The following is a 15,877-nucleotide window of genomic DNA, read 5'->3' as shown; positions in this document are numbered from 1 at the left end:
AGGGAGTTGAAAACACATTAGACCGAATTGCTTTCGTAGTGTAAACGCTCGTGTGGTCGAATGTGTTCAAAGACCGTCTGCTCTCCACATACTGACCTAAATTAGCAATAGCTATATACTCTTTTGGCGTCGCATCAGTTACAGACTTGTTTTGTACTATGTTTAATTGGAATGTCCATGTCAAATAAACGAATAAATGAAATGAATGAGTAACATTATGAGTAGAGCTCTAGCCAGACGGGATTCAAACTGTCGACTGAAGAGCCAAGTTTAGTTTGAAGATGAAAAATGTACCAAGCACAATGTTCTCTCACCATTCCTGATTTCTAACACACACTAAAGGCCTGTTCACACCGGGACGATATTCGTCGACGTTTAACACCTCGTAACTAAACAATGGGCGCCAATGTGAGTGTTCACACCGATGTGAAAAACGCCTCGCGTAAAAACATAATTAAAAAAAAAAAAACGCCTCGGGTTCGTTTTTTTTGGTTTGGCGCGCCACGTCAAAACCTATCCGACCAACGAGATTGGCGGGTTTTGCTCACGTGTCTGGTACTTCTGAAGTTACAGTAAAACACAACTTGGGGGCGCTCAAACACAAAACGGTCTTGCCGAGCACTCATATGGCGACGAAGAGATAAGATATGGGCAAGATTAATGTTGAGCTGCTGGTCTCGGAGCATAAAGAGCTATATGATAATATTTATATTAGTATTTCTGTAATAATAGTATAGACGAATCCGGCGAAACTACCGGAAGTAAGCGGGCGCCATTACTGAGCTGTTGCTGGGTAGCGTTGCGCCATTGCCTCTTATTGTTTTAGTTGCAACTTGTGTCCACTGGAATAAACAGCCCGCGATTTACGACTGTCACTAACGTTACAACGTTACCCCTTGTATAATGTGGAGTGGGTAAACAGTTTCCGTTATAAATTGTTTCAATGGTGGCAGTAAAATTTCAGTTTTGAAGAGAAAACATTGTGAATACCCCGGGTCGACTGCCCCTGTCTGGTGCCGTATGGTTTACACAGATTTCCTGGGCGAGTACAAGACACGGACATTCGCGCATAATAACAATAATTTAATGACATAAGTAAAAATATATAATAAATATGTGATATAGTGATCAGCAAAATCTCCTGTCTTGCTATTTTTTCTATTCAATTAACATGCTATGGTCATTAAATGGCTTTCCTGAGCTAAATGTAACGTTATGTGACATAATTGTTCTCCTGCTGTTATATTGACCTCTTTCCATGGTTTAAAAACACCAATTGGTCGATACTGTATACTTTCTAGCTGTAACGTTACCTTACCCATGCCCGTTGCAATGTGAAAATGAGATAAATAATGGACACAAAGGAAAAACATGAATTTGTTTATTTGATTTCATTTATTTATTGTTGCCAAATGGACAGATCTTTTTATAGTTTCCTCGTTAGCAAACATTAATCTAGCTAGCTTGCCAATCTATTTTCATAAATAATCTGTAAGATCGTTTATACCTTCATCTGTGACTGGAGGCCACTGTCTAACATCATCAACCCAACAAGTCATTCTGCCTGGCTGTAGCTGTCATCGAGGGTGCGTTTGTTTACATACCGGTGCATATGTCTATGCCGGTGTAACAGCTCAGTAATGGCGTCACCACAAGATGGCAGCCTACACAGAACGCTCGTCGGATTTGTCTATAGGGTGACCAACAATCCTGTTTTTTTATGTGTAAAACGGTCACTTTGTGCTTCATAGAAATCTGAGTTGAGATGAGAACTGCGCATAGTGTGCGTAGTGTCAGTTAGATTTTGACAAGTGAGGAGAGAACGCTCTGCCGACTCTTTGTATTCTTTATTTTATTTTTCTATTGTGACCAGATGTTTGTTTGTTTTTTGTCTTGCTCGATCCCCATGTATGAGGACGAGTGTAACGTTTGAGTGGTTTTGTTAAACGCGGGGAAATATGACAACTCTCGTCTCTCGTGCATCTGTTCATCCGACAACTAGTGCTATGTTTTTATCTCCGGGCAACATCTCAACTTTGCGTTATACATGTCCTGTTTCCACGTCCTGTCCTGGCTGTTTTTGAGTGATGAAAATGTCCTGTTTTTCAAAAAAAAAAAAAAACTGCTGGGAAAGATCAGTTCTACAGCAAAATATAGATGGGCAAACAAGGTGGATGAGGAAGAAAAACAGGATAAAGAGGATGAAAACTAAAGATATAAATAGATTTTGTTAGTTCGTTTTTGTAAGTTTGTGAGAGCTATTTTTTGTTACATTTGGAGGCATTTCTTCTTAGTTATTTATTATTTATATATTTATTTTTCTAATACAGAAGACATTATTTCTATCATTATTTCATTGTTTTTTTTTTTTAATCTGTCATAATAAAACATTGAGACATGAATATGATCACCCTAGTATAGTATTCTATTATTATTTCTGTTTAACATTAAGCGCCATCTAATGTCAGGGAATGAATTTGAATGTTCACTCGGCTCATCGTCAGCGAAAAACGCTTGGGTGTGAACACAAAAAACGCTGACGAATAACGCGCTCTAATATTCGTCCCAGTGTGTACGGGCCTTCACAGCGTTCGGCTGGTGTCGAGTCGGTCAGAGCAGAAACTAAAGCTGCTGTTCTCCGTGTTTTTTCCGTCGTCTCCGGTCGCGTTCATATGTGAACTGCACAAGCTTATTTGGCCCATTAGATTGAAAAATGTGAAAGCCCATACACTTCCCCGCCCATAGACCCTCCCCTCGAAGAAATCAGGACAGAAGACAAAAGAGACTGATTAAAGCACCAGATGGAAACAGGGACTAAATTAATTGTTAATTGTTTTACCATAGAAATGCATAATTTCGATTTCAAGGTTTTAACAGTTCCGTCTAGGATGTCCCAGGTCGTCGTCTAGCCGCGCGATTACTATAAGACATGAACGCACCAATACTACTTTTAGAAATGTTTTACTTTATCATATTTAAGCATATTGTGTTTAATTGACTTTTTTATTATGTATTTATTTTTTATTACAATATAGTCTTGTTTTAAATTTAGTTTGGTACATTTCCTTGAATTCGGTCAATTGTATTATCTGGGGGGTGAACATCAATGAATGAATGAAAATGAATGCCATATTGGAGTCCAGCCAGTGGCATATCCTAATATTCGGACTCTCTCAGTGATACTTTTTTGTCTCCCTGTCCAAATACAAATGATGCTCATTGAATCCTTTTCTGTTTTCACAGGAGAAATGGAGCAGAAGGTCAGTGAGCTCATATCCGGTTTGTCTTCGCCCCCCGTGGAAGAGAGTCCGTATGAAGCCTTGTTTGAGGCCTCCTCGTGTCACTCTCTCGACAGCCTGGCCAGCGGGAAGTCCTCGGACAGAGACTCCGGGCGGCCCGACAGTGAAGCCGGGAAGGTGGGGATTCGATATATACGAATATTTCTGTCTTTTGAAATCCTTGTTGGTTGAAATCAACCAATTAGACGGGGTATAAATGTTTCATTTTTACATCCACTGCCTGGCAAAAAAAAAAAAAAAAAAAAGTTACTGTTTGGATTTAAATATGTAAGAGTCTATTACTAGATTATTGCATTATTGCAGTGATTATTATGTTTCTAGCATGTTATATGTTTGGCAACAGTTCTTCTAACCCTTATTGATGGAGTGTGTAGATTTTACTTTCTTAAACAACCACGTAGGAAGACACACCACAGCCATATACCAGGAAGACAAGATTCATCCGGGTCAAATTGTAAAATAATTTTTGGGAGGAGCATGAAGAATCATTTCCACGTATGAATTGGCACCTCTGAATCTAGACCTTAAATTCATTGAAGGAGCAAAAATTGCACCTCTTTATGGAAATAAATGTTGTGATGTTACTTTTTATCAAGATGTGCATCAATGAATTTAAGGTCTCAGACTCAGAGGAGCCAATTCATGAGTGGGAATGATTCTTCATGCTCCTCCCAAGCATTCTTACACAGTTTGAGCCTGATGAATCTTGACATTGTCATCCTGGAATATGGCCATGTTTAAGAAAGTAAAATCTACACACTCCATCCATAGGGTTAGAAGAACTGTTTCCGAACGTATAACATGCTAGAAACGTCATAATCACTGCAATAATGATCTTGTCATAGACTCTTAATCTTTTGCCTATTTACATCCAGACAGCGAGGGTGTTTTTCCTGGCAGTGCATATGAAATTTTACTCTCAATACTTGTAAGAAATATGCTAGCAATGGAGGCAATTCCGACGAGGAAACGTAATTCATATTTATAATATCGTAGTTTGGACTCTGGAATCTGATTGGATGAGCCTCGCCCCAAAGTCTTCATTAAATACTAATAAATGCACTCGTGGCGTAAACGTTCAGTTAATTAATGATTTTACTTGGCAGAAGAATTATAATTATTATGTTAATATTTAATTATGCATTTAAGATATTTATTTAACTTTATTATATTTTATCAAATTGTTTTTGCCTTTTAAGCAATAAATGAAATGATGATGCAATGTGATGCAGTTTTATTAGTCGGTTGCGTTAGTATTGTTTTCAATTACTTTCTTTCAGTCGCCTTCTTTCAATCTGATGTGATGTAGTAGTTTCCTCCACTAGATGGAGACTTTTAATTACAGGTCCATCATGGTGTTCTCTTTGAGCTTCGGTAACACTTTATTTTACAGTGGTTACTCGTGTTACATGTAGTTACTGTGTGGTAATGACTATAAATTATTCATAATTACTTGTATCTAACCCTAAGTATAACTCTGTAAGTATAGTTAACTACCTGTACTTAAATGCATAACACAGACACCTTAGAATTAAGTGTAACCTAAATTTCTTCATGTCTTTCTTAAAAACAAAAACAAAGGTTTCGCCATGTTTGATAGTAAATGAGTTGAATGTTTCTGACAGAAAGAGCGTCATCCTCCACAGAATCAGTCTGCACTGGAAGAGGAGCTCAGCTCGGAGGTAAAGTCTCTGTTCAGACTTCCAGTGTTTGGTTCACATTTCACATACAATCAAATAAAGTCTGGAATCCTTGAAGAATCCCTCTGGAAGAACAGCCTGGTGATTGCATGTGGCAGATGTGATTGACCCTGGTGTTTCCAGTATCAGTAGACTAGTACTTTTACTTGGGAATGTTCACCTCTCTGTTAACTTCATTTAAAATCTCTTATTTGTTTCATTTTCTCTTAAAAAAGAAGTGCTGTAGATGTATCATTGTGGGATTCAGCCATGACCATGATTTAAAATGCATTCCTGTAGAGTTTGATATTTTTATTTATCCTTTATTTAACCAGGTAAAAACCCATTGAGATTAAAAATCTCTTTTGCAAGGGAGACCTGGCCAAGATAGGCAGCAAAAATACATCACATCATTACATACAGTGTTGTAGTCGAGACCACCTCACTCGAGTCCGAGTCGAGACCGAGTCCATAGAGAGTCGAGTCCGAGACCAGAGACGGTCGAGACCGAGACCAGAGTTTAAAAAATATGATCAGTTTAGGGTAAAAAGGCCACATAGTAGGTGGTGTTAAAAGTAATTTTATTACAATTTGTCATGCGCATATGTGCACTAGAAAATCACTGGGCGTGTCAATCAATTTAAAGAAATATTTTATTAACGTACATTAATAATCATGAAAAATATTTTGAATTGAACTCGAGTGGACTCGGGAATAAGTCCGAGTCCTAAAAAAAAAATGTTCGAGTACGAGTCAATTCCGAGTCCAAATGCACACGAGTCCATGACAAGACCAAGACCATTAAAATATGGTCTCGAGACCGAGTCCGAGTCTCGAGTACTACAACACTGATTACATATGTACGAAGACACACAAATAAAAGTGTCTTTTAAAAAAAAAATCTCATGTTATTAGCATGTTGCTAAGCTAATAAGCTTTATATAAACAAAAATGCACAGGACACTCAAACATTGGGTGAATTACTTTCCAGTACTTATTTATGATCAACATTTCTCATTCTCATGCAATTGTCCCAATTTGCTTTTTAGTGGCAGATGCACAAAACTTTCAAATTGGTCACGAAGCAGCCATTTCCCTTCGCTTATTCACCATAGTAAAATGAATAAATTGAGTGCATTAGTGCCCGCCCCTTTTTCAGTGGCGACGGTTTCGGTAGTATTTTTTACTTTCATTTTTCTCATAGGATTTGTAAAATAGTCTTCGTTCAAGAGTTATTTCAGCTTCTAGGTGAATCACAACACTACTCTAACACTACAAACCTTGATTTGAAGCAAAAAAGCTTTTGAAAATCTGACAAAAAGACAAAGGTACAAGAACTACAATCCCATAATGCTTTGCGAACCGCATAATCGGATTAAAAACGATGGAGCAATATTAATTTATTTATTACTAATGTTGATTAAATGTATAAAAGCAATATGTTTCAAGTTTATTGCAAAATAAGCATTTTACAAACATTTCAGTTTTGCTGGTTTCAACTCTTGTTCCTCAGATTGGTGGAATTTGCTGTATCAGGGGTAATGTAGTTTTTCACCATGAATTCTGCTGTTAAACATGATTATTTTGAAAATAAGCTGAAATAATGTGGGCCATGGATTAACAAACTCACAGGAAGGCAGTCTTTATGAAGTTTATAAATTACCTTTCATAATCTATATCAATTTCCCTGTGGAAGTTTTTACTTCTGGAACCTAACTGTTGTTCTCTATATACATTTATTCATTTAGCTGACGCCTTTATCCAAAGCGACTTACAATTGCTATAGATGTCAGAGGTCGCACGCCTCTGGAGCAACTAGGGGTTAAGTGTCTTGCTCAGGGACCTCACACCAAAGGCATGTGTCTTACCCACTGCGCCATCACCACCCATATCAACAAAAAACTAATAGCCACAAACTGCAACAAAAACATAATAGGTTTTCAATGGCTAATCAACATAAAAATAATAATTAATAATAATACCATGAAAATATAGTGAATAATTGCCATGATATTTACATACTATAACATGTCTTTAAAAAAAATAACTATTTTTGTTTGTACGTTATGATCTGTATTTAATCTGTATATGAATCATTGGCGGCAGTGCACAGGGTGGAGAGCAGAACAATGAATATTGTGGCGGAGAGGCTGTTGAATCTGTCTTTCCACTCGCTGACTGCCGTTTCCGCACGTCTACCCAAATCAAGCAGCATCCTCATGAATATTAATGCTGTGGGTCTCTGAAACACACAGCAAACCTTCTGTCTGAAAGACTCCGGAGCCCATGACCAACACGGACACACTCCGGCTCGGTCTCTGCGTCTGGATGGAGACTGAGATTCAAAGCTTTACAACTCTTCCCTCAGTTTTGTGAAACACCAGGCCAGAATATCCAACGCTTGTTTTATATGTTCATGCAGTGTCAGCTTAAATGATGACTCGCTGGACTGTGCCATATAAATGGCAATGTTATTAGAAAGGTCATCTTTTTCACAGTGCTGCTGCTCATAAAGCAATATGGACTGTGAGTGAGCGATTGCTTTATATGCCAGTGTTTTCTGCATGAATTGAGTCTCTCTCTCTCTCTGCAGGCAGCTCACACTAACAGCAGTGTGGATGAACGCGTCGAGCCCCTGGAAGAGGAGGACCACCCATATGAACTGCTAGTCACTGCACAAACCAAAACCTCCAACAACACACAAAACAAGAGCGGTATGGACACTCTTACGCATTTCCCACATGACCTTGGGTTGTCATCCGATGCGGTTCTGAGACATCAAACAAGCTATATATTGTAGATTAACCCCTCCACTTTGTTTATTTAACATGAGCCAATTTGCATATGCCCCTCATAAATATATGATGCTGTCATCACTGAAAACATGAACAATGTTATGCTATGCTATTAGATCAGATGTTACATCTAGTCGTTCTTTGAAAGAATAAAAAAGTGATTTCAGAACGTTGTTATTGCAAACTAAGACTATTAAAAATCATTTTTGTTAATTGAAATGAAGCTGAAATAAAACAAAATCTTGAAATATTGTCTTTTAACTTAATGAAAAGAAGTTGAAGTACTAAAATGACTAAAACTAAAATAAAAACCAATTAACCTGTTAAAGGCACGATAACGATAAAGAGAACTATACATGCGTCCACACCAACGACCGATAACGGGCTTTTTATTCTAAGCACTCGCGCCAGCGCTGAGGTTTCAAAGTAGCGAAAATGGATGACTGCTGCTGCTGCTTTACGTTACAAACAAATATCAAAAGAAAAACAGGCGCTTTTGGGTAGACGATATCCTAAAAGATGAGAGGAGTTGGGAGCGCATCTAAACAGCTAATCCAGCAAGTCTACTGTTAAATCTAACAGTGGATTTAGCTGACGAAGTCAATGATGGGATAAAGACATCGCCTAGTCAACACCTTTATGTATACAACAGCTTTTTCACTGTAACTTCAGCAATGTTGTCAACTAGCCTTCCTGAGGTAATTTTATAACACTATGCTAAACTGCATCTGTGAATACTTCTCACCGTTTATTCCCAGGATACGACCGATTGCTTTCCACATATCCGTCTTTTTTAACGTATCCTTGAAAAGGGTGTTTTCAAACAGTGGAGGATTTTTTTTTTGTACCTCAACGATTAACTTCTCTGCAATGTCATCTGCCATTTTAAATGTGCGAGACTTTTAAATTAGTATGGATTCTGATTGGTTGTCAGTGTTTTATCGTTGGACAGCTGGAAAAAAATCGTTCTGAAAGTGATCCCAACGATATCGTTCCTCATATCTTTATCGTTATAGCTGTGGTGTGAACTCTGTGATTCTTTAATATGGAGAACGATTTTTAGAATCTTTATAGTTATCATGCTAGTGTAAACAGGCCTTAACTGTAAGTGTCCCCTGTTTTACTGCCCCCCCCCCCCCCCCCATCAAGTTTTAGTAATCATTATAAATTAGGTGTCATTTGAAAACGTAAACCCTCAAAATTCATCCTGTGAAAATTGTTTTGAAATCAGACATTGTTAACATGTAAATGTTATTTTAAACCTTTAAGCCGGCTCCTCCCCCCTAGTGGGCGCTGTCATGTTTCATATTACAAAACTTACTGCACTATTTTAGAATCAAATCTTTTTCAAATTTGAAAAAAAGCGTTTCGTCGGAATGGTCTGAGACTCGAGGTTCCATATTTGGTGACTGTTTCGTGATAGAACAAATGTGTTAAATTCTGAAAGAGAAATTACATTTTTTTATTTTTTTATTTAAATATATAGGTTTCACCAAAACTTTTGTGACAACTTCAAATATAGAACACGACCTGGCTAGACAAATGGCTTTGGTTTTATAGCTATTTAATAGTAAATTTAAGAGCCATGTGATTGGTTGATTTAAATAATTGCATTAATAAGAAATTGAACTGTTGTTCCTAATAATCCTTTAGGCGCGTGTACTGTATGTGGGTCTATAATTAAATAAATAAATAAATAAATAAATAAATATATATATATATATATACACACACAACTTAAACTCAAATAAAAATAAAAACTGAAAATAAGCTACTAATGATAAAATAACACCGTTTCAAATTAATAGGGAATGTCTTAAAAGTGAAGTCAGTCAATATATCTCATATTTACAGGATGTTTTAACTTTCTTTTGCTATATTTTGTTGTTTGTTTTATCATTGACATAACTTGATGTCTTTATCTCCAGATGTGGACAGCTCAGCCAAGACTTCCAACAGTGTCCTACCTCAGGTGAGAAATATTGATTATTAGGCTTGTCCCAAAACCCCACGGCTAACATGCTATCATGGCTCCTTTATAAGTGAGTGATTTAAAACGCTTTAGGCATTTAGGCTAAAAGCTTAATACTCTAAAAACATAAAACTATACAGCACACAATTATTTGGTGAAATAATACTTTTTGAAATGAAATATGCTTATTTATAATCAACATTTCTCTTGTTCGCCGTCTCGTATTTCGTGTATTGGCTCCTTTGTGAAAGATACTGTACATGCTATGCTGCTAAAACATATAAAACTATATTAGGAGACAGCGAAACTGAGTTCAGGATTCTGGAGTTACCCATGATGCCTTAAAACCCTGCCTGCATAGGAAGCTTTAAGTTTTTGAAACAGATCTTTGTTGTTTATTTACTTTTTTTCAAATTTGTCACGCTGTCCGAACACTGTCTAGTGTGCAGTAGCCAGTCAATTATCATCTGTATGCAGCATCTGGTGTGTGTGTGGTTGCACATCTGTTAAAAGCTAGACATTCGTTAATGTGTGAATATTGGTGTTATTGTTGCAGCGAAAGACCGCCACACACATTGACCTACGACCTTCAGCATCCAACACAAACACTCTGCAGCCGCCTGCTCCTCTTTTTAGCACGGGCCAGACGTCTGGAGGTAAGTGTGTGCATATGTGAACGCTCACTTCCTAATGCCACCATAAACACGAAGAACTGGCCTTTACAATGTTGCTGGCATAGTTGAATAACAGTTTAACAGGTTAAGTGACAACTACAATTTAACAACCAAATCTATCAAACAAATTTGACTACTTACTCTTTTAAATGCTTGACTGACTTTTGGGTTGCATTTAAAGGAAAAATGTATTTTATGTATTATTTATGCATTATTGTCATTCCTACGGAGCCCCTAAAGGGTCATGGGGAAGAAAAGAAAAAAAAAACATTTGCATTTGCTTGCTAAACATAAGCTTTCTCTGACACATTTGTGATTGAAATAATGAGGTAGAAAAATCCTATTTTTTTTTTTACTGTGGAATGCAAAATCAGAAATGTTGAAGAATGTTCACGCTGCTCCTTTCCAAAGAATGTGGAAGTACAACAACTCCTTATTGCCATTACATTTCCATTTATTCATTTAGCCAACGCTTTTATCCAAAGAGACTTACAATTGCTATACATGTTAGAGGTCACACGCCTCTAGAGCAACTAGGGTTTAAAGGGTTAGTTCACCCAAAAATGAAAATTAAGTCATTAATTACTCACCCCCATGCTTTACCAAACCCTGTAAGACCTTCGTTCATCTTCGGAACACAAATAAAGATATTTTTGATTGAATCTGAGAGCTGGATCACTCTTCCATAGACTGCCTAAGGGACTGGCTCTTGATGGCCCATAAAGTCATTAAAGAAAAGGTTTAAATATTCCATGTGCCTACAGCGGCTCAATTATAAGTTTATCAAGCGACGAGACTACTTTTTGTGCGAAAAAAACATAAATAACGACTTTATTCCACTATTCCATTACTTCCTTATGGGCGCATGCGCGAGAACTGAGATGAGGACGTTCTTATTCGTCTACTTCTTGTTACCGGCTGCTCACCGCTCAGGAGTTTTACCGCCACCTACCGTATAAGATTTTCCGCACTATAAGGTGCACTTAAAAGCCTTTAATCTTCTCAAAAAACGACAGTGTTCCTTATAATCCGGAGCGCCTTATATATGGATCATCATTTTATACGGTAGGTGGCGGTAAAACTCCTAAGCGGTGAGCAGCCGGTAACAAAAAGTAGTCGAAGGAGAAGAACGTCCTCGTCTCAGTTCTCGCGCATGCGCCCATAAGGAAGTAATAGAATAGTCGAATTAAGTCGTTATTTATGTTTTTTTCGCACAAAAAGTAGTCTCGTCGCTTGATAAACTTATAATTGAGCCGCTGTAGGCACATGGAATATTTAAACCTTTTCTTTAATGACTTTATGGGCCGTCAAGAGCCAGTCCCTTAGGCAGTCTATGTAGGACTGATCCGGCTCTCAGATTCAATCAAAAATATCTTTATTTGTGTTCCGAAGATGAACGAAGGTCTTACGGGGTTGGAACAGCATGGGGGTGAGTATTTAATGACTTAATTTTCATTTCTGGGTGAACTAACCCTTTAAGTGTCTTGCTCAGGGACACATTAGTGTCTCACAGTGGATTCGAACCCGGGTCATTTTTGGGTGAACTATTCCAAAATATCTCCGTTTGTCAACAGTTTTGGAGCAAGAATATTGGTAGGATGGTAACACAAAAGTGGACATTAGTCGAATGCATTTGCCTCTGTGTCCCTCTCTGATCCTCAAAGTCGTCAGTCAGAAATCCTTGCCTAACTTAGAACAATGTTTACTCAGTGTAACACGACTCTAGTTAGCATTGCTGACCAAGAGTCCAAGAGAAATGCCATTACAGCTTAGTTTCACTCTAAAGGTGAAACTTGCGCACACATAAAGCCTGTATATTGTAGCATTGTATAAAGTTCTTGTTCTAATATGGTTGGATTTGCTTAGCGTTGGTATGTGTGATATGCCAGTGGAAGTTATCTGGAAGCCCCTGCGCACTCTCCTCGTGTTTCAAAACAAACAGCAGAGCGTCTCGTCTCGTCGCCCTTCTCGTCCCTTAAGCTTCATAGAGCTCAGCTGACATCTCCACACCTGTCAATTACCCTGCAGGAAATCAGTCTGTAGACACACACCCAAATCACAGGGTGTGAGCTTGTCCTATTTCTCACAGCGGGAGAGATGCGTTGATGTATTGAGGACTTGAAGGAGGTTCTGACCTTAGTGCTTTGGAGATGAAAGCTTCATCCTGAGTGCAAAAGCATGTGTGTATTAGACATCTTTTCCCGGTTTTAATAAACGCTTCTCACCGTTGGCACGAAGCTCTTAGCACTTAGCTGAGGAGATGCAACAGCTGAGGACTGTTACCCTAGAGCTTTCTGACGGGTGACATTACTGCAGCTCATCAGATGTCAGCACTGCTCAAGTGTGCTTGGATGTGTTCAACTTGCTCAGTACAACACTATATACATAGAGTACAGCCTTCAATTATTTATTTATTTTTTTTAAATGAGTGAAATACTAGAGATTATTCCTAGTAGTTGTATGGTGTGGGTATGGCGTCACTTTTTGGACGACCTGCAGTTGGCATCGCACTGACTCCCTTGAGAAAAAACCCAATAGGATTTTTCCATAGGCTTTTGGATTAAAGTAAAAACAAGCTTTGTGATCAGCAAAAGCTTATAACTCTTGCACGTTTTGTCCATCGAGATAATGATCGCAGATGAACACCATTTTTGAAGCCTAAATGCAGTCTCCAGAAGTAAAAAGCTAAAGGCTATAAACAAACTACACCACGGTCACATGACTTCACTGACTACGTTTACATGGTTACAATTTTCTGGTTATGGTCGGGTTAAGGTCATTATTCGGGCTTCTGAAACATTAGGAATAACCCGTTTAGATGCATGAGCAGAGAGAGTTTCTCCTGTATACATGGAATTGCAATATCCCGATGTAAACGGCGGCGCGCGGTTAGCGTCTGGACGTACAGACAAACTTAAGACGCAATATGAATCATTTCCGATTCTTCTTCCTGTATCCAAAGACAACAGCTTTAAATTTTAAGTTCATTTAACTGAGACAACAACTTAAAATTTTAAGTTCATTTAACTGGAAAAAGTGAGTTAATACAATGAAGGAGATTAATTTAACCATCAGAAACTCAAAATTATATGCTATCTGAACTAAATAAATTATTTAAGTTGATTTGACAAAAGAAAAAATGTTTTGATTTACTACACTGTAAAAAAATATTGTTGGTTTAATTTGAAGTAAGTAACCTGGGTTGCCTTAAAATTTTAAGTTGATTGAACTGAAAAAAAAGTTAGTTAATACAATGAAGTAGATTAATTTAACCACCAGAAACTCAAAATAATGAGTTATCTCAACTAATTAAATTATTATAAAGTTGATTTGACAAGATAATATGTTGTGATAACAAATCTTGAAAATATTTTTTTACAGTGCAGCAGCACGACGATAATGAATAGTTCTGAGCAGATTGCAATCGCCTTTGTCTGTGCTTTGATGCTGGTAACGTTACTGACCTCACTCCAGAAGTATGCTGTCATGCGTCACGCCATGTTTACTTCCAGTACACTGCACGCAGATTTTTGTATGCGCCGAGAAGTTTCTCTACTCAAAAGACCAAGATTCCTTGCGAATAGAACATGCGCAGAACACAAATCACTATGGGGATATGCCGATACGCGTTTACATGACCAAAAATTCGGGTTAGAAAAGGGGTACCCCAGGTATAATATCCCGGTTTTTAAAATCCGGGATATGAGCATATTCCGATTTTTGCCAGCGTTTACATGGCAGTTTGCGACTGGGTTATTGCTAATATTCCGGTTTTGAATGGGTTATTGGCTGCATGTAAACGTACTCAATGTCACCGTCACCAAGCTTCCCACAACTCTTTCAGTTTTTACCTAAAAACATTTTCCGAGAGCGTTTAGAGTAGAATAGTTTATAAGAGCACAATTAACAGCATAACAAGGCCTGAGTTCACCTGTTCTGCGTGATGACGTTTAATCTCCTCGATAGACTCTCTGTAGTCCCATTAGCCACTGGTTAGCATCTGCCTTTTTCAAGACGTGTAACGGCTTCAATAAATCATGAGTGGGGTAATCCCGATGTATATTTTATGTCATAGAACAGGGTTCCCAAAACTCGGTCCTGGAGGGCCACTGTCCCTGCAGAGTTTAGCTCCTGAAGACCTTGATTAGCTTGCTCAGGTGTGTTTGATCAGGGTTGTAGCTAAACTATACAGGGACAGTGGCCCTCCAGGACCGAGTTTGGGGAACCCTGTCATAGAATAAAACGTGTAAGTGTCTTGAGCTTCTGTTCACCGCAGACCTTATTTCAGCCATTTAACCAAAACCTCATTTCCTGTAAAAACACATTGACTTTGGGACGATGAAACCAGAAGTGCTAAAATAACAACTCGCTTTCGGGTTTTGGCCTACAAAGTGATGTCATACCTGCACCACTCTATAGAGCTGGTTAGTCCTCTAGGTTGAAAAATCTCTAGGTTGAAAAATCGTCAATGCAAGTGAATGAGAGAAAATAATTATTTTCTAATCCCGTTTGAGTTTTGCAATGAATGCGAACATATGTTGTCTGTGAATTTTTTATATGATTTTTCGTGTAAAGAATGCTACAATTTAGCAGGTAGAATTTTCATACAGTTAGACTTTGTGTGAGAGCACTTTGTGGACTACAGCTCTTCCTGCTTTCTCTTTATGTCTATTCCACAACTGCTAGCCAACGAATCATCCAATAAACTGTCAAACTCGTTACATGAGAAATGATATAAAAAATTCACAGACAACATATGTTCACATTCATGGCACAATTCAAACGGGATCAGATAATAATTATTTTCTCTCATTTACTTGCATTGACGATTTTTCAATCTAGAGGTCCATTTGGAGTTTTACGGATGGGCGGGACTTACTAGCTCTATAGACCTTATGCAGCACCGCCCCTTTTCAGCGCTGCACTTGTCGTCTTTTGTCTTCTGGTTTGTATTTCCACTGCGATCTTCTGTATTTATGAATGAACTGCCCATTTTAAAATCTTTTCGGTCTACTGACATTTGTTATGACATTCGCCTCAAAGATTACAATACTTATGATAACTTTCGTTACCTCTACAATTAATCCACTTCATTAGCTAATTACTCTTCGACAGCGATGCCATAGAAATATACAGAACTTGTTCAAAGTTCAAAGACAATATTCTAAAGATGGATGTCTATAGTAGCTAATGTGCTATATTGTTATGTAAGTTTGTTTTACAACAGGAACATGAGAAGTGTTATAGATTTTTGATGTGTTATAGAAATTGCCAGTGTGTTATAGTGTGTTATAGAAATTGCCACTGTTGCCTTGGCTTTTGGCTTGCTTAGTTGGGGACATTTAATATTCAACAATATTATTGATCTGTGTTGCATTACTTTCATGTTATCACTGTGAAGCTGCTTTGATACAGTCTGCATTGTAAAAAGCGCTATATAAATAAAGGTGACTTGACT

At 37.9% G+C, this 15,877-nt stretch overlaps 1 protein-coding gene across 7 annotated transcripts in view; it reads left to right on the top strand.

The window, feature by feature from the left end:
- anks1aa (ankyrin repeat and sterile alpha motif domain containing 1Aa) overlaps positions 1-15,877 on the top strand; it is a 203,890-nt gene that overhangs the window by 114,167 nt on the left and 73,846 nt on the right. For 6 of the 7 annotated variants that reach the window (XM_089124473.1, XM_039664005.2, XM_089124472.1 and 3 more), the window contains 5 exons: positions 3,244-3,416; positions 4,925-4,981; positions 7,572-7,692; positions 9,702-9,745; positions 10,302-10,401. In XM_089124473.1, coding sequence (XP_088980599.1) covers positions 3,244-3,416; positions 4,925-4,981; positions 7,572-7,692; positions 9,702-9,745; positions 10,302-10,401 — 495 coding nt within the window. The remainder of the gene's footprint in view (positions 1-3,243; positions 3,417-4,924; positions 4,982-7,571; positions 7,693-9,701; positions 9,746-10,301; positions 10,402-15,877) is intronic. The other variant, XM_039664007.2, reaches the window with a different exon arrangement.

The sequence above is a fragment of the Pimephales promelas genome, chromosome 20, assembly GCF_988280905.1.
Source record: "Pimephales promelas chromosome 20, fPimPro1.hap1.1, whole genome shotgun sequence".
NCBI classification, from domain to species: Eukaryota; Metazoa; Chordata; class Actinopteri; order Cypriniformes; family Leuciscidae; genus Pimephales; species Pimephales promelas.
This window is presented reverse-complemented; position numbering and strand designations above follow the sequence as displayed.